This window comes from Rhinolophus sinicus, linkage group LG03 (assembly GCF_036562045.2).
Source record: "Rhinolophus sinicus isolate RSC01 linkage group LG03, ASM3656204v1, whole genome shotgun sequence".
Taxonomy (NCBI): domain Eukaryota; kingdom Metazoa; phylum Chordata; class Mammalia; order Chiroptera; family Rhinolophidae; genus Rhinolophus; species Rhinolophus sinicus.
Genome location: NC_133753.1, coordinates 151,037,925 through 151,060,151, shown reverse-complemented (window position 1 = coordinate 151,060,151; position 22,227 = coordinate 151,037,925). Strand labels below are relative to the sequence as shown.

Below are 22,227 nucleotides of genomic sequence, written 5' to 3'. Positions count from 1 at the left end.
TTGTCTATAAAATGATGCTAGGGGGCTTTCAGTTCTAGTTATTCTCTCCCTGGACACTACGACTCCCACTTTTGTTTCTGAGAACAGAAGCACTGCATTTATTTCTGTTCTGATTCCTTTTTTAAAAAAAAATGTGATGGTGGACTGTAACCATTTCCTTTTCAGACATAGAAGTCTCCTTTGCAATAAAGTGTAGTTCCTGCTCCTGTTCAGTGTCTCTCTTTTTCTGAGACAGGGAAAGAGAAAATCTTGACACCCCAAGGGCTCCCAGGACTTGGGAAAAGCCTTGAATCATTTCTTTCTTGTCATTTCTTCATGTCTCACTTCTGGTGATGCACATTGGTCACGTATTCTGGTAAGTATGTTAAAATGATCAATAACATGATAGTTTTGGGAACTCACCAAATTTTTAAAGGTGAATGGAAGGTTAAAGTTTCATGCCAAGATTTTACTCAAGCATACTTTTTTTTTTTTTAAATCTTGTTCGAACCTCTTGATATAAATAATCTGTTATTATTATAAAAACAAAGTTGCATTTTTTTTCCAAACACTTTCATGCTCATTTCAATTTATCAAAAGGAGAGAGCTGGGCCTTAGAAAACAATCATTTTTTTAAAACAATATTTCTTTTAAAATTGTTTTACCATATCTAGTAGTTTCCCAGTGTCATCTTTTATTTTACATTAAAGTAAAAAAAAAAAAACTTTTTTGCTTTATGAAAAATACATTTTTCACTAGATGGCCTCAGTTTTTGTTTTTAATATCCTTGCAAGCATAGTCAGATGGCAAAATAAGCTGGCACATTGCCTTGTACTTATTTGAGTCACTCTCCAATGTCAAACCTTAAGAAAAAATAGCCCAGAATTCTGCAGACAAGTTTCTTTTCTGAGATTCTGAGAAGTGATCTGTGAATAGTACTGTTACCCAGTGACTACAGACTGAAATCCCAAAGATTAATTTCAGCACTTGCAAGAAAGCAGGAGCATTTGCTTTTACAATTTCTTAGTGTTAGGTTCTCCATAGAAACATAATGATGACAAAACCTTGAAATCTCCCCAGAGCCTTCAGAGAAGGGCTAACCAGCTAGAACACGAACCTAGAACTACTCTTTTGCAGATCACCTGCTTATGCTTTAACCTTCACTTTCTGCCATTAACGGGTATTTATTTACTTATTACAATCTGTGATATCTATGCAAGTGTTGATGGCATCAACTTGTTTGTATTAAAACGCCTTTTTATCACTCTTACTGATGTCAGTGCCATTGAAATTCTACTTCTCTCTTCTATCTCTGTCACAGTCCCTTCCACCACGTGTCAACACCACCAAGTGTTTCACTCTAATCCATCCTATAACCTGCTGCAAGATGTACTTTCCCTAAACTCTCTTGTATCATGCAGCGTCCACGCCCCAAACCTTTAAGAGCTCTCAAAGTCCTCTCAGCCTGTTATTCAGTGTCCTCCGTGAGCTGATACCAGTTTCGAAATTTCTATTCTCTCCCACCCTTATGCTTCACCCTATTGTCCCTTGTCCTTGCCTGTCTTCTAGGAGTGGACATTCTCCATCCAATTCTTATCCATTTTTCAAGGTCGACTTTGAGCCACACTTTCAAGTTCTATCACCGTTCTTGACCATTCTAGTTTCCAGTGATTGTTTTCCCCACCTCTAAAAAAATAGACTACCACTTCTTTGTGCTTTAAATCACACACATACTGAAAACTGATTTTCGCAAGTCGGGCTTACTTGATAGTACTTATTACATGGAATCAGAGAGATGGATTGAACTTTAGATATTATCCAATTCAGCATCTCCTGAAACACAGGGAAGTCTCCTTGCACGTGTCTCCCTCTGGGTGAACCCTGACTAAAAGGGTGCTGTGCCTCAAAATGTGGCTGTTTTACTTTGCATTGCTCTTGTGATTAGAGACAACGGCTCTTTAAGGGGGGAAAACCCCAAAAAACAAAAATCCTTTTTCATCCCATTCCAACCAGGTGAGAAGCTAAAGCCTCCAGAAAAAGACTAAAAAAGAAAAAGCAAAAAAAAAAAAAAAAAGAAGAAGAAAATGGGGGGATGGAGGGGGAGAAAAATCATCTTGTTCTCCATCTGAACGAGATTTTCTTGAGTCCAACTGAAATCTCGTGCCTATTTTCTAGCAGAACTACTCTACTCTAAGCATGGTCCGCAGATCTGCAGCGTCAGCATCCCCTGACAGCTGGTTAGAAATGCAAATTCATGGTCCCAAGACCAACTGAACTGGAAGCTCTGAGGGTGGGGCCCCAGAATCTGAGTTTCTACCAGTTTGAGGACTACATCGCCCATATGAAATGGAAACACAGCTGGCTCCTCTCTGTATCTTTGCATACTTAAAAACGGTTAGTGTCACTATGCCACCTTTTCCTCAACTAAATCTCTTATAATTCTATTTCAGTTATTTTATTTTGCCAGCCATCTGGTCGCCTACACATTCCGCCTTTGACAAGCAGGTGAGGATCCTGGTATACAAGAGACCCACATTCCGTCAGATCGTATCTCTCCGAGGCATAAAGAGAAAAACAGCTCCAGGTGACCGCATGGAAACCCCCCTTTTAAAACAGCCACATGTGGTTTAATTTCCTTAAAAGCTTAGCCGGAAAAGGGTTTTGTGTGTGCGACCCCAGCAGGGCTGGGTGATAGCTTTGTACCGCGGGTGGGGGGGTGGAGTGCGAAGGTGAGCCGTGGTTGACTCGCACTTGTTTGTGTTTTGAATGGTTGCTTGGGTAGTGTTTATCTCGCTCTTCCAGCAAACACGCATGCACACGCTCTCAGTTTCTTGTCATGAGAGGGGGACCTTGTATTTTGTAGTCAAGGGGGCACAGAGACAACTTTCGAAGGGGAAAAAACGCTCAGTCTCCCCAGAGGAAAAGGAACCGCGCTGTTCGTCCTTTTGTAACGGAGCAACGCCCCAGGCGACTGGGGCTGCCAGTGTCTTCTGCGGTTTTTCTTGCTCTTGCCCGCGTAGATTCACTTCCACCCTCTAAGTGCTCCAGAAGTGAAACATCAGGCGGGGCAGCCTTAGCCCCTAGGCTGCCAGCTGTGCGCAGGCCCCAGCTGCAGGGTATTCCGGCGGGGCGACCCGCTCAGCCCCTTCCTTCCACCCCTGGGCCAGGCCGGGCAGGGGCGGGTCCACACGGTCCCGGCGCTGCTCCTCGCGCGCGGTAGGGGTCGCTGCTCCGCGGCGCGCTCCTAGCGCGGTGGATAACGGGGACGGACTGGAGGAGAAAGGAAACCTGCGGAGGGAGGTGGCAGCGGCGGCCGGGAGGGAGCGAGGGAGGAGAGTTCACTTTTGCTCCAGTGTCAGCGCGCGGCGGCTGCAGCGGGCGCTGGCGAGGGAGCACCAAGGGAGCCGGTCGCCCATCTCGGGGCGGCCAGAGGAGGGCAGCGAGAGGCCGGATACGAGTGCGCCGGTGGGGGCGCGGAGCCGGCGAGCCTGGCCAGCGAGGGAAGCCGCGGGGGGCGCGCCCCGGGCGGGCCCCCAGACCCCCGCAGGATGCCCCACGAGGAGCTGCCGTCCCTGCAGAGACCGCGCTATGGCTGTAAGTACGCTGGGCGCTTAGGCCGCCGCCACCCTTGGCTCCCACCCACCCCCCGACCCCGAAACGCGTTGGAGAAGCCCAGGGAGCTGGGTGCGCGCCTCGGAGGGGACGGGAGGGCAGCGGCTGTGTGGCTGCAAAGTTGCGAGTTGGAATTGCAAAGGGTAGTGAGCGGCGTCCCCACAAATTCCTAATCCCTAGTAGGCAATTCCAACTCTCTACCCCGCCAACGCCACCCCGGCGCGCGGGCCGCGTTGGGTCTGCGTGATGGGACAGACCAGGTTAGGGGTTCAGGGGTATCAGGTGAGGAGCCCGCGGAGCTGCAGGCCGCTGCCGGTGTGGGCCAGGGGGTGGCGTAAGGGACCGGATTCTTCCAACTCAGAAGGTGAAGTTTTGTTTGCTGTAGCTACAGGTGGGCGCAGCAAGTTGTGTGCCCGCGCACTCTGCTAGTGGCAAAGTCGGGTTTCCTGGAAGGGCAGGCATCTCCTACCCCGCTCCCTCGGAATTCACGAGCCGAAAAAGCCAGTTTGTGCCCCACAGATATGAATCCTTTCCTGCTGCCGCCGAAGGGGACCCCTGCGGCCCCAGCATCTCTCCTCCCTGTTCCCCTCTGACACTGCCAGGACTGTGCCGCGCCCGTGAGAGGACTGCAGCGGGGAGAGGAGCCCGCGTGACTGGAACGAGACGGTGTCGATTACCCAGCCAGGGGCTGCCCTCTCAAAGAGGTTGCTTTAAAGGCGGATCTGGAGTGGATGGAGCCAGATTAGCACCAACCACGTGGCTTCATGTGCAGAGTTCAGAGTCTTTACTAAACATGTGCCAGGAAGTATTTCCTCTAAAACAAACAGAAAGTTGGCGCTCTCTCTCTTTAGGGTTGGCCCGGTTAGTGAGCCATAGCCAAGGACCACAGGTTAATCTTTTGCCCAGGCTGGCCTTGGTGGCAAAGGTATCAAGTTTGGATTAAGGTGATACCTACTGCAGGGTTGTTTTTTTGTGGTTCTGGCTGAGTGGGAGGGCCACAGACTTGCCATAATAAAAAAGGGGGAGTCGTCTATGTGTGCAAGTTTACCTTCCCCTTCCTCCCCACCAGTCTTGGAGTGGAGTGTCAGAGATGGGAAGTTCGGTTTCCAATGTGACCCTGTTGGTGTCAGGCGGTGAGGAGGAAGCCTGAGGGAGGAGTCAGCCACAGCCTCTGTACTTTAGGGAAATGCATTCAGCAGTTAGCCAAGACCCAGCTCATTGCAGCTTTAGTTTGCACTTTGGGAAACCACACAGACAGCCTCGCTCCTTGAGTGCAAGGAGACACACTGTGCTCATCCAGTGTGTGTGGTGTCACCCTCAGGTTGGTGAAAGCCCTTTATATATGTGACACGTTCCCAGAACATAGAGAGTAGTATCATCGTGCCAAATTATAAGATGATCAAGAGTGGGAAATAGACACATATACACAAAAAGTGGTTTTTGATATCACATTTTAAACTATGGTCTGCTCTGTGTGTCATCTGAGGAGGCGTCCAGTGTTGGTGCAAAGTTGCAACGAGTGTAGTACATTAATGCAGCATTTCCATCCGCTTCTGCGTGTGCATCTGTGATGTTGATTCATTTTCTTTCACTATTACCTGTGGCTTTGGCAGCAGTCCAGGAGGTTCAGCTCCTGCAAGCATGAAGAGCACGGTCACGTACTTTGGAAATCATCGTCCCACTTTTCTCATTGAGTCTGGTATAATGTGCCACCTTGTTGGCCTCACCTATTTACCCCCAGTTCATGAAGTGCTGGCATTCTTTGGTCACTTAAGGTAGTAAAAAATAGGAAAATATGTGCCAGTTTCCAGACTTTATGATGACCTGAAAATGTTAAGTTTTCAATGGAAACGTCTGTAATATCCTTAAAGTGAACATTTCTATAATTTTGATACCAGATTCATGAATGGTGTATGTTCATAGTTTATTTTTAAAATGATATCTAGTGGAATATACCTTCGTGTTAATAAATACTACCTAAGATTGACTATTCATGCAAAAGGGGATGGTGTGATGTATTAGAATGTATAATTTCTGGTTCTTGTTGGCTTTCTGGACCTTAACACAAGACTCACTAGCTCTGAGCTCTTCTCAGGAAGGCTGGGGAAGGATATTGCAGGATTGTCCTTGCTGCATTGCATGACTGTGCTTTTTCTTGTTTGAGGGTTTGGTAAGTACAGGTTCAATAAAACCTCAGACTATACCAAACAGGCTTTCCCTCCACATTTAAAAATAAGCAAAGTCCCAATACTCTCCCTATATACATTGTTGTAATTTCAGTTCCAGTGCTGTATAGGTATATTCTGAGTAAAAGATATTTGACAGTGGGCTTTAAAAACCACTTTTTGGTAGTTTGAATTAAGTTGTTGTACTTGTTTTAAGTCTGGTCTTCTGTCGTCTCTCCCCCTCCCTTTGAAATGTCACTTAATTCAGTATTTCTTGTACAGAGTAAATGAACTCAGCTTGGGGCTGTTATGGTATCTGTCCTTTCCACCAGGCTGAGTGTAAAATACTACAGAGTAAGTTGTACTTGAGGGATTTCTCAATGAGTTCTCCCTGAAGGCACCCTTCTCAGATTTCTGACGAGAGGTTGCTGAAGTCTTCCTGATTTGCACACTGGAGCACTGCATTAAAATTAAATAGACCACTTTCTATTTACTCCCTGCTTTCATGTGGCTACTTCCTCCTGCAACCTGTGAAGTTGTTTGGTGTGATGTTACTACAGAACAAAGTTAAAATATCAGCTCACGAGTGCAGTTCTGCAGGGAAGAAATGGAAAACGGGACAGGTGGAAACTGCTATACTAATTTAGACATAACCAGAATAGTATATAATATTATAACCAGAATCTCTATCAAAAACCAAATTTAAGTGACACTCATGCTTTAGTATGTATGATTCACAAATAACTTTTCTGCTGTTGCAATGAACTATGATGTATTTTTCAAAGTAATTTTGAAAACATTTTGCCACCATGATCTGTCAAAAATCTCGTTCCAGTTACCTGACAGTTAAAAAGATCAGTAAGAGCAAAAGGGGGGCTTTGTGACTACTAGACTTAGCACTGATAATTTAATCAACATTTACCAGTAAGTGCCTATTGTGGGTCTATAATCAATGTGCATGTAGCAACAGCTGCCGTTTTCTACCCTCTGGGGAACTTCTTTCCTCTCATGAGAAACATTGTAAACTTAATAGTGATCAATGTTTCACTGTTGGTTTTTTCCAAAAAGTGCAACATAGGCAGTGGGTGGCGCCCCAGCGGGTGGTGAGTGCGTGGGTGTGTGTGTGTGTGTGTGTGTGTGTGTGTGTGTGTGTGTTGTGGAGGAAGGTTCTGGCTGATGTTATAAGCTTTTGAACAGTGCTCTTCTTGCTCTTGTCTCAGTGGCAGGATTTTTAAATCACCTGGTAACTGAAATATTGGAGTAGGCAACATAACTAAACCTCTTGCCCCTTTCCCGGTATCCACCTGAGATGAAGACATTTACGTTCTGAACCAGTTAAACTAGGGTATATAAAACAGGATGGAATGCATCTGGGTTTAGCTCAGCTGGGCTCTAACATTCTAGCAGTGTTTTCATTTGAACTGCAGAAGGTTCGAGCTCTGTGCAGTGTTGCCATGTGATGCCCTCTTTAGCAGACAAAAGTCAAGTCACTCCTTCATATGCTAATGTTTCAGTTGAGCATTTGACAAGGATCTCTAAGGTCAACAGCTAAAGTGTTATTTTAGTATGCTTTTAACTTTAATTACACATGTTGGTAGTCAAAATGACTTGTTTGGTAAGGTTTAAGCTTGTAATATCGAGTTTGTTTTAGAATTTAGTAGTATGTAGGATGTTAGCTAACCCCTTTGCTGTTGCCCCGCACTGTCTCACTTCCACAAGCTTTTTAACAGCTCATTTTATTTAAAAGGTTACTATACAAACATAGCTAACACACCAAGTCTTCATGGTATCCAAAAGAGAAAGGCCCCTCAACTTCTGATTTGATAGTCAGGTAAGTCCTCTAGGGTAGGTAGGCATTTCCGCATGGGGTGTGGAATTAAGGTTTATGAGCTTACTAAGAGCTGAGTGCTTTTCATGTGCTATTATCTTCTGCTCATCATTATCTTTGAGAGGACCAGTGGCTTCCCCATTTCACAAAGAAGCTGAAATCCATGATATTGACTCAAAGCCACACAGCTAGTTGATGACAGTAGGAACTTGAAAGCCAGTGCTGTTCAAACCTGAAGTCTTTTCTCAACCAGCTATTGCCAGTTTACCTCCCTTGACTCAATGGTAGGGGTTTCACCCTTCTTTATGTTTCAGGTGTTTGTCACGATTTTATCAAACTGCAGAACGCTGTAGCCATTTGGATAGTGTGTTCTTAAAAGTAGATGTATAGTGTTCTTTAAAGTTGATTTTGCTTTATTTACCCCACCTCCCCCCCCCAAGGAAAAGCATAGGTTTTTTATAGAGTACATCTAGACTTCATCAAAAATTTTACGAATACACCTCCCATCTCACTATGAAGCACTGAAATGAAAGGCTTTTCCATAACGTAGTGGCGTGCTCCACTGATTCCAAATAGGATAATTTGTAAAACACACTTTAAGCCATATACTGGCCATGTCTTAACCGCTGGGGTTGAGAGATCAGGCAGAAGCTTGTAGTGGGTTGACTGACCAGTGAGCCAATACTTTTTCATTTTACTGTTTTATTGTATTTTTCTCCATTCAAAGGCAGAACAGTGTCCGTGAAATGACGAAAGCTTTGGAGTTGAGTAGATATGGGCTTGAATTCTGACTTGGCCACTGGTTGCCGTTGTAGCCTTGGGGGTTTCTTCTGTACTTTGAAGACTGGTGTTTTATATTCCTATAGAAGTAGCTGATGTGGTTCCTGGCACATAGTACTAAACAAATTGTAGTTATTTCAATTAATTGAGCACCTAACATGTACAATGTGTTGTGGACAAAGGAAAAATGACTAAGATGGCTACGGCTTATAAGAGAATCTGGAAGATAAAGAATAATGTTTATACTTCTATTAATGCACTTCGAAGATCTGTGGAAGACATGAGAGTGATTGACGGATTTGGATGGGGCAATGAGAAGGCATCATGAAGTTTATGAATTTGAACATGACCTTGAAGAAAGATGAGAGGGGGATAAAAAGGCATTTCAGTGTATTTGCTGTGTGGGTAGTTTGGTGGGGTTGAAGCTTAAGGTGTGTGGATAGATGCTGTAGAAGGCAATGCAACTGGAAGGCAACCGACCATGGAATCCTTTATTTGTAGGCAACTAAGGGCAATTAGAGTTGTCTTGCGGAGAGTAGCTTGATTCAGTCTCTCATGAAGTAAATTTTTTAAAACCTTTTCATTAGACTTTCATTGGTGAGTGGCCCAGTGAAGTGGGGAATAGTGGGATGGTTAAAGGTGGTTGGAGTGCAGGTGCTGGAAACTTGCAGGAGGGTGGGGTGAGGTTTGGGGGGGTGTGCATTGGGGACTCTCTCTCTCTCCGCTGCTCAGGCCTCTTCACCATATTTCTAGGTTTGGGAAGTTTTTTGGATGGGCTGGTTTGTCAGATAGTTTTGCTCAGGATAGGTCAGAAGTTACTGAATAATAATTATGCTTTTGGAACTCATGGCATTCAACAAATACCAAGAGGTAGGCGTGGACCCTCGCTGGAACCTTACAGACTCCAGCCAGGGAGACAGACAACTAACTCTAAACTATCCCAGAAGGTAAATTCTCTGAGAACAGGTATGAAAAAAATGTGTAGTTATATCAAGGCAAGGAACTTGACAACTAAATTCTCTAGGGATAGGGTTTGTCTCCCCTCTTTTTTCCCCTCATTCTCTCCATTACCTGTGGCAATTTTTACTTCTCAGATTTCACTGGAGATGTCGTGCCCTCAAATGACAAACATCCTAGTTTTGTTGAAAAATGGCTACTGCCACATTTTTTTTAGCTCATTAACAGACCCTCAGATTTGACTAAACGCTAACTGCACTCTCCTTTAATTTTATAATCATGGGTTATGTATGGCCCTTCTTGCCAATGTGCCTAAAAGGAGCTGACCGCTGTTTCTTCAGGCAGTGCAGTGGTTTTCAAGGAGCAGTTTCTGGAGCAGCACCAGCAGCAGAACATCCATCACCTGAGAACTTGCTGGAAAACTGAATTCCCCTACCCCACCTGACCTTCCGAATCAGAAACTCTGGAGGTGGGGCCCAGCAACAAGCGTTCTAGGTGATTCTGAAGCACTGGTCTAGCACGAGGGTGAAAAGATACTTCTCCTGTATGGTGACCCTCAGCACAGTGCTTGCAGGTTTTTGTCAAGTAAGGATAAGCACTTGGGCATGTTACCGAATGCTTTATTTGCAGTATTCGTTGTGTTTTTGATTTGAGCATGCACCATGTACAAATCCAGGCATTGACTTCTATATAGGTTTGTGTTTATTTTATAGGATTTATTTTGTGTGGCTTTAAGGTAAGGTTGCTTTTCTCCCTTCTGGGAAACAAATGTAATTTGAAAGATCAAGTCCAAAATCTCCCCTGACTAGGGATTAAGGGAGGTCAGCTCCCTGAGGATTTCTAGGTAGACGCTGTGCTATGAGGAGCCCCTGGGAAGGCTGACTGAGCTGGAGAACATTTTTGTGTAAAAGGGAGACCCCAAGCCTGGCAATTCTGGGCTCTAATCCTTGCAGGGGTGCCTGGACAGTAAGGTTGAGTGATGTCCTCTTTCTCCATCATTTTTTCCTCCGGGACAATTTCTAATGTGTTTCAGTTGTTCACTTAGTCATTCACAATTTTTAGAACAGTTGAATTTGTTAGCAGAAATATTATTTGATATGTATAAGTGTACCCAGGTACCCAGGTCACCCCCACATTGCAGGGAAAGTATAGCTCTTTTTATTTTGCTATTGATTAAAGATAGAGGATATTCCTATGGTATTTTTGCTTGGGATCCTCAAATAAGATGACTTTTTATTATTTTCCTTCAGTACTACTAAATCTCTGAAGGAAGACATTTTTATGTCATTTCTTTAAAAACTAAGGGAGATTCATTCCTGATAATTTTGTCTCAATTCTCATATTTTACTGCCTATGTGAATTCAGTCTTAAGTAATGTTCATGAATTTCCTTAGTCATCTCCATATAAAAAGACTTAATTTGCATGTGATTAAAGCAACATATATTTCAAATTAAGTAATGTTTAATTCAGTAAGTAGCTGGTAGCCTGGTACCCTGACACCTAGAAGACAATAAATATTTTCTATTATTACAGGTTTTCCTCAAAGTGTCTGTACTGTACTGTTTGTTGTTTGTTTAAATGAGGACCTTGTTTCTGTTTGTCAAATTAAAGATAATCTCAACAGCTTTTCAAGTGCCAGGCAAATATTTAATGTAGAGTTTAGATTTACTTTCACTCTCTGTGGAACCTAGGCAAGTTATTTTGATTTCTCTGGACCTCAGTTTCCTCACCTGTAAAATGCAGATGTGAAAGTGCATGCTCAGAGGGTTGAATGATTTGATGCATGGAAACATTACTGTACAGAATTTGCCTCCACAGAGTCAGGGCTTGAATGATGGTGGTGGTGATGGTGATATCACCCTCATCCCCACAGCCTTTTGCCTGTCTCGCCACCTCCTTCCCCCTTTCTCACTTTAACAGAAAGTGGATTTAAAATCCCGGCCCCATACTCTTCTTGAAAGCATATACTCATCGGAAAATTCTTTAGTTATCTATATGGAAATGGAATTCTTCTTCATTAATTTGGATGGAAATCAAATTACTCCTCGTTTATATATATTTAAAATATGCTAATGTGTCTGTTGCTGACTGTTTCCAAATGAAGTTGGACAGGGGTTGTGTTTCTGCACTGAATTTTTTGTCATTGTGGAAATGATCACGGAGCTGTCACTAGAATGCCCGAGTGAGGAACTGTCACTCTGCAGTTCCTAAGTGTCCTGTTGTCTCATTCAGGGTTAAGTTGATCATTGTTGCTGCTGCTGGTTTGAAAGCCTGAGTTGGTCCATGATGCTATCAAGATGGGAAGGAGTTACCTGAAATAAGTATTAATCTTTCTGCCTGGTTCAGAGTTTGACTTGACTGTCAGGGTCAGCCAGCCTTCTGGTCAACCTGGTGCTGTGGGGGCGGGGGGGGGTGGTTAGAAGGGAGGTAAGAAAGAGGAGGAGGAAGTCCACTGAGTTCATCTCACATCCCTCAGGCCTTGCTGCCTATAGAAAGTTAGTGAAGATTTAGGTTCATGAGCTCAGTGAAGCTCAACTTACAGGAATAATGGGAATGTTGGAACCATTAGAAATAGAGACTCTGGGCTGCTTTTCATGTGCCCCTTTCAGATTACTCGTTCATTCTGCCTCCCTCCCTTTTCTACCAGTTTCTTTTATTCTGGCACGTTTCATATGAATGTTTCCTATCAACCTCTGTACATCTCACTTCCTCCAAAAGGGAGCTGTGCTATCAGCCAGATTTGGTAGGTTTCTACCTGGGTCCTTGGGGACGTTGTCACTTTCAAGTTCTTTGCCTCAGCCCTGGACTGAGTAATCAGGCTTTGCAGGTTTGGGGTGGGAGCCTGGCAAGATGTCAGTGATACAGTCAGCCTCAAGGAGTATGAGTTCCCCATTCACCTACCCCCTACCTTTGTACCCCTCAGTAAGGTGGCTTCCCAGAGTCTTGCTCATATTGAACTCTCAGGAAGTTTGTCTGAGAAATGGTCGTTACATAGCTAAGACACACATGTTGTCACTTTCATTCTGTATCTACTAATGAGTTCTATTTTCCAAAAGAAAATAATACTCATTTAAACAAACACGCGCACACACACACACACTTATCTCTCCATGAAAACCAGGGTCACATGAGTCCTTTCCTTGTGTAGACACTGATTGTGGTGACAGTCTCAGAGCTTCCTTCCTCAGTTTCCCAGTACTACCATGTTTCCCCGAAAATAAGACCGAGCCCGACCATCAGCTCTAATGCGTCTCATAGAGCAAAAATTAATATAAGACACGGTCTTATTTTACTATAATATAAGACCCAGTATAATATAATATAATACAATATAATATAATTAATATAATATAATATATAATATAATATTTACCGGATCTTATATTAATTTTTGCTCCAAAAGACGCATTAGAACTGATGGTCCAGCTAGGTCTTATTTTCGGGGAAACACGATATAATACTTGCTATTGTCAGTTTGAATTAGTTAATGGTTTGGAGGCTTGTGCTTGCTTGTTCCTCTACAACATATGCTCTGGCTAGAACTTTTCACATTCGATTATGTGAACTCTGAGAATGAAATGGAACTTTTAATGGGCATCTATGTAGTAGTTTTGAAATCTCTGAAAATATTTGATCTAGTAAGTAGAACAAAGAAGATTTAGCAACCAAACAGGGAAGGTACACTTAACCTGTGTACCCATGAATATCTCTAAAAGGTTATGCAAACGTCTTTTTAGAGGCTGCCTTTGGGTGGGAAGACTGAGGGCAAGGGTGGGAATGCTACTTGAAACTGTTTTCGTCATGTGTTACCTTTCAAAAAAATGAAGCAAGTATGTTTTGAAAAATATTGTATAACATTAATTACTCTGAGAAATACATGGGTAAAATGGAATAACAATAAACTCCATGAAGGTTGGAACTTTGTCATTTGGTCACTGCTATATCTCCAGTGTCTGGCACATAAGTCAGTCAGCGTGTCACCAGTGGTTCTTTCTAGGTAATGAGGTAATGGGTGAATTGAACAGGTTTTTTTCTCTTCCTTAAATTTTCTGCGGTAAATATATTTCTATAGTTAGAAAAGTTACAATAGTTACCCTTAGCTGCTCAAGATGTAAAGTTCTCATTACTTGCAAACTGTGCGTTGAGAAAATTAGTGTCTGAAAAACAGGTCTATTATTATTGGAAGGAGATATAATTTTCCAGGTGTGTGTGTGTGTGAGAGAGAGAGAGAGAGAGAGAGAGAGAGAGAGAGAGAGAGAGAGAGATTGAGAGACAGATGGAAAGACTGCAGTGTTGAGAGGCCCAGGACACTGGTTGTTAAGCTGTATAGAAGTGATGGGAGGTTGAATTGGAAACGTACGGATCTACAAAATGGAGTTAGCAATGGTGACAAGGAAAAAAAAAGTCCAGGTGGGTAGTAGCTATTCAAGGCTTTTAAAATTTGTGAAGGGAAAGTGTAGGGAGCTCATCTGTAAAAGGCAATAATGAATCAAGAAGTAGTGTCCACGCGAAACAGATTGCTGACATAAAAGTAGAGGATTATTCTCTTGACTCAAAAGAACCCTCACGAGCCTGTGAAGACACAGAGAACTCATGATTATGCTTCCATTCAACAGGAGGTTCTAGATGCTGTGTGTGAGATAGAATTTACACGGGTTTACAGACCAAGTGCCTTCAGGGTCAAGCGTGATCAGAGCCTTATATAAAAATGATGTGGAGCTTGGGAGGCTCCCTCCACTGGAGACTGGGTTGCTCCTTAGTCACTCAGATTGGGAGGAAAAATTTGTGAATAGTGCACACAACAAGATTAGTCTCTGGGCTCACTGGCCCCTTGGAAGCTGCCATTGTCCCCTGCATTATGTTGTAAAACTTAGGGAGCTGTGATGGAAGTATTGTTCCCCAAGAACAATGACAGACATGAAACACTGTGATGGCAAGTACAGCATGTAGCATCTGAAGGCTTAGGTTGAGGTGCCACTTTGTGACATTGGGTATGACTTCTCTGAGCTTCCGTCTACATCTGAAAAAATAAGTTTATTTTTATCTCGAAAGGGGTGTGAGGTACCAGAGATTGCTCTGAAAACTGTTCAAGTGTGTATGGTGTGTGTGTGTGTGTGGTGGGGCGGGGTGGGGGTGTAATTTTGCCACTTATTTGAATAACCCTTTGGTGTAGTCTTATTAGTGTTGAAAACGGTTTATCCCTTAATCGTCTACTTCAAAGGCAGTGCCGCTTAAGTTTTTGTGACATATGCTGTTTTTGAACCCATGTTTGAAATGAAACTTTTTACTTCCTCCCCCAGCTTGAAAGGCAAAATTTTGGCTTTTGGTAGCGAAATATGTTTGATATATCAATTTTCTGAATCCTGATATATAATCTTTGGCCAGATCCTTTCTTGTCCATCACAGCATTTCTCTTACTAGGAAGTGTAAATACTGAAAACATAAGTGAATAATAAGATCCTCAAAATTGAAAAGACTTTCAAGAGTGCTATTTTTGAGACCCGAGCTGTAGGTGAATGTTTCATGAAGGGAAACTACTTTGTGAGACAGGGGAAATCTGTTTTTTTAAACACTAGGGGGTCAGGTAAGGTGGGGATGAAGCTTGGGAAGGTATTTCTGTCTCCTAGTCTTTTGATAGAACTCATTTCTTTATAAAGTTGAGGTGTTGTGGCTTATTCTTACATAAAAGAGGTGAGGGAGGCAGGGCAGCTGGGGTCACTGGGCCTTGAGAAGATTTCCCAGGGCTGCTGAGTGTTGACAGAAGGCCAAACTTCTGTTTTAGTTGCACATCTTTGACCATTATCCACACCATCATAAAGTCACATCTTGGTTTAGAGTTCTTCTAGTTTGTAGTTGTCAACCTCGCTGCCCATTCAAATCTCCAGGGGAGCGTCACAAAGAAGACACTGATTCCTTGGATTACATCCCCCAGACGGTCTATGCATTTGTTTTCAGGTAGAGCTCTGGCATAGGTATTTATTGTTTTGTTTTTCTATTTATTAAATTTTTTTTACTACCTCAAAGAACAATACAGTGGGACCCGGGTTTTCGAATGTAATCCGTTCCGGAAGACTGTTCGCTTTCTGAAACGTTCGAAAACCAAGGCACGGTTTCCCCATAGAAAGTAATGCAAAATGGATTAATCCATTCCAGACCTTTAAAATCAACCCCTAAAACTGCAAATTTAGCATGAATTTTACTGTATAATGATATCATAGATCCATAAAATTTACAGCGTTCGTAAACCGAAATGTTTGGCAATGGAGACGTTCGAAAACCGAGGTACCACTGTATAGTGAATATCCATTCCTTTCACTTAGCTTCCCCAACTCTTAGCATCTTGCCGCACCATTCCATGTGCAGACTTTGTGACAGCTCAACCCTTGAACACTTCAGCACCCATCTCACATGCCGACAACAAGGATATTCTCCTCCCCAACCAACCACGGCCTCAGTACTGTGTGTTCAAGTCCATGGTCCAACATAAACGCTACACTAAGAGTTTCCCCAACTGTACTTTGTAGCCATTGTTTTGGATAGAGTCCAGTCAAGCTCCTCACACTGCCTTTGGCCGTCCTGCCCCTTCAGTCTGTCCCAGGCTGGAGCAGCTCTCCTGCATCCCTGTCAATCCTGTGACATTGAATCCTCTGAGGAGTCCAGCCCTGTTTCCTGGCGTGAGTGTCTCATGAGCGACCCTATTTCCTTCTGGTGCATCACATCAAGGGGCCACCAGGTCCATCCTCCCAATACTGGGGATGAATAGATACTTAAAAAAAAAAAAAATCCCTAGGAGATTTAATGTACAGCCAAGGTTTATAATCTATTGAATTAATCAAAATCCTTCACTCTGTGTATGTGTGTTTATGGTCATAAAACACACAACATAAAAATTACCATTTTAACTTGTTAAGTGTACAGTTCTATGGCGTTAAGTACACAACAGTTTACATTGTTGTACAACCATCACCACCATCCATCTCCAGAACTTTTTCATCTTCTCAAACTGAAATCCATAACTCATTAAACAATAACTCCCACTTCCCCCTTCCCCCAGCCCCTGGCAACCACCCTCTTACTTTCTGTTTCTGTGATTTTGACTACTATAACTATATAAGTGGAATTATATAGTATTTGTCTTCTTGTGACTGGGTTTATTTTACTTAGTGTAATGTCCTCAAGGTTCACCCAAGTTATGTATAGCAGGCATCAACATTTCCTTTCTTTTTAAGGCTGAATAACATTCCATTTACGTATATAGCACATTTTGTTTATTCATCTGTCAGTGGAACTTGAGGTGCTTCTACCTTTTAGGTATTGTGAATAACTGCTGTGAACACTGGTATACAAATACATATGTGAGTCTGTTTCTACTTTCACTTCTTTTGGGTATATACTCAGATATGGGATTGCTGGATCATATAGTAATTCCATGTTTAATTGTATAAGGAACTGCCATGCACCTCTCACTTTTCAGTTGAGTAAATTGAAGCAGCCTCAGAAGGATGAAGTATCTTTGAGTTCTAGGAAGAACTCAGAATGCAGACCTCTGGGCTCCTGTTCAGATTACCTCCCCAGGGGCACGTGTGGATCCATTCTTCTTCCTAAGGGATAAATATCAAGGGTATAAAATCTAGCTGTGGCAAGATTTACTTTGCAACCTCAAGGATTATGCAGCACAAGGGTTAGCATGTAGTGTTTCATTTATAGTATGCATAGCTTTTTAAAGAGTTTCGTTTTGGGTTGATAATGTAAGTAGTATTAGCACACAGACAACATGTTAGCTTTGGTCTCTGTAAATGGTACAAAGGGAGGTAACAGGTTGCCTCTTTGGGTTGTATGGGATTTTTAAAGTAGAATATAGTTTTAGTTGATTAACCTGACTCCTTTAAATACTAGCTGAGTGACTAAAGTCTTAACTTCCCTGGTTCGTGTTGTTCAACTGTAAAATGGGGATACTCATAGTAATCAGAATTAAATGAATTAATCTATGTAAAGTCCTTGGTGCCTGGTACAGAGAAGGCACTCCTTCAGTGCAAGTTATTAATATATTTCCCAACAATTTCAAAGATATTATTTGGATAATCCCAGTTATCCTAGGAAATATTATTTGGGATGCTGGTATTTTTAAATGGCTTAGTACTCTTTTAATTACTCTTTTGCTGGACTTGGCATCTCTATATTGGCTGTCTTGTGATTGGGAGGCTGAAGCCCCTAGTTTGTGGTTTCTTTTCTTTTTTTTTTTTTTTTTAAGGAAGATACAGCTCATAGTGTCCCATGTGGGGATCGAACCGGCAACCTTGGTGTTATTAGCACCTTGCTCTAACCAACTGAGCTAACCAGCCACCCTTAGATTGGCAATTCTTAATGATTGATGATTCTTACCCAGAGTGACAGGTGGCTGGAGCATAACAGAGCCAGGGCTCTAGAACAACTGTGGACTGAAAGGAAGGCAAAACTATTTCTGTGGGTGAGCGTTGGTCATTTTTATATACTGCTGGGCCATGAGGTCCAGATTAAGAAAGTGTATTTGGGGGATTCCGGCTTCATTGTGCCAGGCTAAGGTGGATCCAGGACTAATAAGCAGCCTGCTGTTTTGGAAGGCTGACCATTCTTTTACTCTCTGGTTGGAAATGAACTGAGAATTATAACAGTCTAACAGTGTAATCAAGTTGTTGTCTCTTAATGATTAGTTTGGAAGTGTGCTAAGTATAGTTTGTGGAGTTCCCAGGATGATTTAACAAGAGAAAATGTTGGCTCTGCAGAATAGCCTAGTAAATATTGAAACTCAGACAGTCCCACGTCAGTGGAAGATCCTGTCCTTAACCTGGTTTCAGGCCTGTCTCTGGTTTCTTGTACAGCCCTGGGAGAGACTCCCACAGTGTGTCATACCTGGGAAGATGGGACAGGACCACCATAGATGGATGTTGTACACACAGTTCTAAGAAGAGGGGCCTGGTTTCTATTTTTTCCAGTCAGTTTAACCTGTAATGATGCTGATGATAAATACATACAGTGTTCTTATGTGCCAGGCACTGTTCTAAGCACTTCATATGAACGACTTGATTTAATCCTCATAACAACCCTCTGAGGTTAGTAATATTACCCCTATTTTATAGGTGAGAAAAGTGAGATACAGAAAGGTTAACTTGCCCAAGGTCCCACAGCTACTGTGTTTACCCGAAAATAAGAGCTGGACAATCAGCTGTAATGCGTCTTTTGGAGCAAAAATTAACATAAGGCCTGGTCTTATTTTACTATACTATATAATAGTATAGTAAATCTAATCTAGTCTAATCTAATACCGGGTCTTACATTAATTTTTGCTCCAAAAGACGCATTAGAGCTGATTGTCTGGCTAGGTCTTATTTTCAGGGAAACACGGTAATAAGTGACAGAATCAAAATTTGAACCCAGGCAGTGTGACTCCAGGCTTTTGCTTCCATACCTGTTAGATACAAATGAAAACATCCGTTTTTGGTACTTGGGACTTTGTCTTCTAGGTAACGCATTTAGCTATTGTATTAGTTTCTTGTGTGTAGCGAATTAACCTAAACTGTGTGGCTTTAGTACAACAAATTTGTTCTCGCACAGTTCTGGAGGCTAGAAGCTCCAAGTCAAGGTGTGGCTGGGCCATGTTCCCTCTGAAGGCTCTGCTGAAGGATCCTTTTTTTGCCACTTCCTAGCTCCTGGTGGTTGCTGGCAGTCTAGAGTTCCTTGGCTTTTAGATGCATCACTCCAACCTCTTCCTCCATAGTTACATGGTGTTCTCCTTAGATGTATGTTTTTTCTTCTTATAAGACACCAGCCATTGAATTAGAGTCCACCTTAATCCAGTGTGACCTCATTTTAATTTATTGCATCTGCAAAGGCCGCATTTGCAAATAAGTTCACATTCTGAGGTTCTGGGCACACATGAGCTTTGGGGGGATTCTAGTCAACTCAGTGTAGCCATTATATTTAGGAAAAGGAAAAATTTTAGACGTTCTAAATTTTTTATCCCAATGACTTTGGCTGATCATGAATAATGATGTATATAGTCACGGAGAGGTAGTGAGTTAGTGGGGTTGACGGCTGCCTGCGATTCAGTCAAGTGCTTGGTCATCACGAAAGCTGAGACATCATCACAAAAGCAGATGAAAGAAGGATGAGTGAGAGAGTGCAGAAGCAGCAGATAATCAAAGGAAGGATCTGGAAGCATCAGAAGGCAGATGATGCATGGTGGGCCCTAACCTACAGAAAGACAAAGAGCAGTAATAGCATCACTGCGCAGGAGCCAGACCCTCGTAATGATACTTTAGACCCTCTCAATGACTTCAGGTCTGTTCAGTGCATTCTGAATAAGAGAACTGGGTAGTGTGTGGTCCTTTTTAGAGCAGTTTCTATCAGATTTACTTTGCAGTGCCTGTAGGTTTAGCCAACAGTTAAGCAGAAAATAGCCTCATTTAAAAGTCTTTTGATCAGGCCGGATGGCTGAGACATACATTGTTTCCAACATCATTTCTATGGCAACAGGGCTTTCTGACATAAATCGGCAACTCAAGTTTATGAACATCCACTTTCTGGGGTGAGTGTGTGTGTGTGTGTGTGTGTGTGTGTGTGTGTGCGTGCGCGTGCTTTGGCTGATAGAACAGAACCAAATTTGGGGCTTATCTAATTTGTGAAGGCCTTATGCATTGTTTTGATGTATTTATATCCCTTCTGCCTTCATCGTTCTAGTCTATTTTTATTTTTCCTTTACCCGATTTCTTTATGGTCATACATTTTTCTTTAACATACCTACCTTTGTTAACCTGTTCGCATCTTCTTAGAAAAGAAGTGAGATATAAGCATGGTGTTCATTCGACCAACAGGCACTTGGGGCTGATCTTTCTCTGCCCTCAGGGAGCTGACCTGGCAGGGGAGACTTACAGTGTCACAGAGCCCTCACTGTCACTTACGACCACTCAGCCGTGGCTTCCTCTCCTGTGAAATGAAGTCCTACAGTTGTGGTCCTTCATATCTGATGGCATCATGAGGACAAAATGGGATAGCAAATTTAAAGCACTAAACACAGTTCCTGGCACGTCGTGAGTGTTCCGTGGGTGGGGAGAGAAGCATTCCAGCAGAGCCCGTGTGAGCTGAGGCCCAGAGCTGAGAATGCGTGCATGCGGAATTGATTAGAAGAGAGGAGAGCGGAGTGTACAGAGGACTGTGACAGCCACGAAGGCAAGGATTCGGAGACACTGAAGAGGCACTGACAGTTGGGCCTTTTCTGCTCCTTTCTCCTCAGCTGTCCTCATCTGCAGTGACTCAAAGCCCATGCCCGCCTCGCTATTTCTGCCCCTGTATTTGCTTGTTCCATCTGGAGCGTATGCTCACTCAGTTAAGGCAGGAGCCTGCCTCCTCACTGAGTCCAGCAAAATGGAAGGGGAGGTTTGAAACTCATAACACTGGTGACCAAGACTATTTTGGGAGATGGAGTCTTCATTAAAATTTTATTGCTTTAGTTTCCTTTTTCTTCCCCATCCTCTTTATTTACTACCGTCTGTGACACATAAACTTTTGAAGTCTGAAGAGCAGACAGCTGTTAATGTTGCCATTGCAGAACCACAGACACAATGTAAAATGGATTGGTTTCTAATGATGTGGAGAAATGCTTATATAATAAAGTGAAAAGGCAGGATACGTTGTGGGGAAGTTAGAACTTAATTCCTATGGGGAAAAAGACTGGAAAGAAATGCATCAAATTGTTAACAGTTGTTTTAGAGAGAACCATGTTTCCTGTTCTATAGTCTTCATTTTTTCCTAAAGAGACATGTAATCATATTTAAATGGAGGGTGGGGGCGGGAACCCACCCACCCACACTAGTTTTCATATTTTTCCTGCTGATTGTGAAATGTCGAGTCGTTCCCCATCTGGACTTAATTGACTTGGGCTAATCAGCCTCAGGTAGAAATTGTTGGTGTGATAAAATGAATTGCCAGTGGATCATCTTGCTTTTTTGCTGCGTGTTCTCTGAGCCTGTGAGCTGCATAAAGCCAGCGAGGCCTCATGGGTCGGTGCGTGTGTGCCACACGGAAATAGGAGTGTTTCGTGGGTGCTGGTGTTAGAAGTTGGAGGGTAGACTGAATTTGAATTGGAAATTGTTGTGTAACTGACTTCATGGATCAGGTTGAGAGCAGGTTTTCCCATGGCCTGTGCCAATAACCTCTCTCACACCTCAAGTCACAAGATTAGAGTGCGTGTGCTCAGTTCTGGGTTTCCCTTCATCCGCGTCCAGTCACTTTCAGTGAACTGAATTTCGGTCAGCGGGCCCATCACCCGCAAGAGCCAAATTAGACATAATTGCACATGGGCTTAACTTTCAGGTCTGTGCTCAGCAGAAGCACACTAGGCCTGGAGTTTTGTTCTTCGTGGGAATAGCAGGCACCAGAAGAGAGGCTACCGTCTAATTCAGAGTCCGAACCTAGACATTTTGTGGGAAAAGGGGGGTTCTATTCATTATGCCACGGCAATGGTGTCTGGCCATTTCTGGGTAAACCGGAACGAATGGTGCCCTGCCCGTCAGGATGGATGGTTCTCTGTTCCGTGAAATGAGCTTCACTTTCCTAGACAGAGTCTTTACAGCAACCTGTGGAAGCCAAAACTGTTGGAGAGGATGCTGGGGCATTTGAGAAAAGGGAAAGGAGGGTGCCTTTTCAGGAAAGCTGAGCTAAAAATAGAGCCCTGCCATTGAACAGTTGCTTGGGCACTTCAAACGCTGGGGTTTGTGCCATTGTTTCTCTCTCTGCATTCCTTATGAGTCCCGTCTCCTTTTCCTCTGAGTTATAAAGGACCCTGTCTGTGTGCCGAGTCCGCCAGGATGCAGCCCCTTTAATACGCCTCCGAGGAAGCCGGACTAGAGGATCACTAAGGCCCCTTGCAG

The 22,227-nt window shown here is 43.1% G+C and overlaps 1 protein-coding gene across 2 annotated transcripts in view; it reads left to right on the top strand.

The window, feature by feature from the left end:
* Nucleotides 1–2,544: 2,544 nt before the first annotated feature.
* Nucleotides 2,545–22,227, top strand: part of IQGAP2 (IQ motif containing GTPase activating protein 2) — a 267,396-nt gene continuing 247,713 nt past the window's right edge. Inside the window, exon 1 of one of the 2 annotated variants that reach the window (XM_074328812.1) lies at nt 2,545–2,563. Coding sequence is in view for 1 of the 2 variants with exons in the window: in XM_019728145.2 (XP_019583704.2) it covers nt 3,528–3,573 (46 nt within the window). In the remaining variant the exon portion in view is untranslated. Of the gene's footprint in view, nt 2,564–3,204; nt 3,574–22,227 lie in introns of those variants that run through there. The other variant, XM_019728145.2, reaches the window with a different exon arrangement.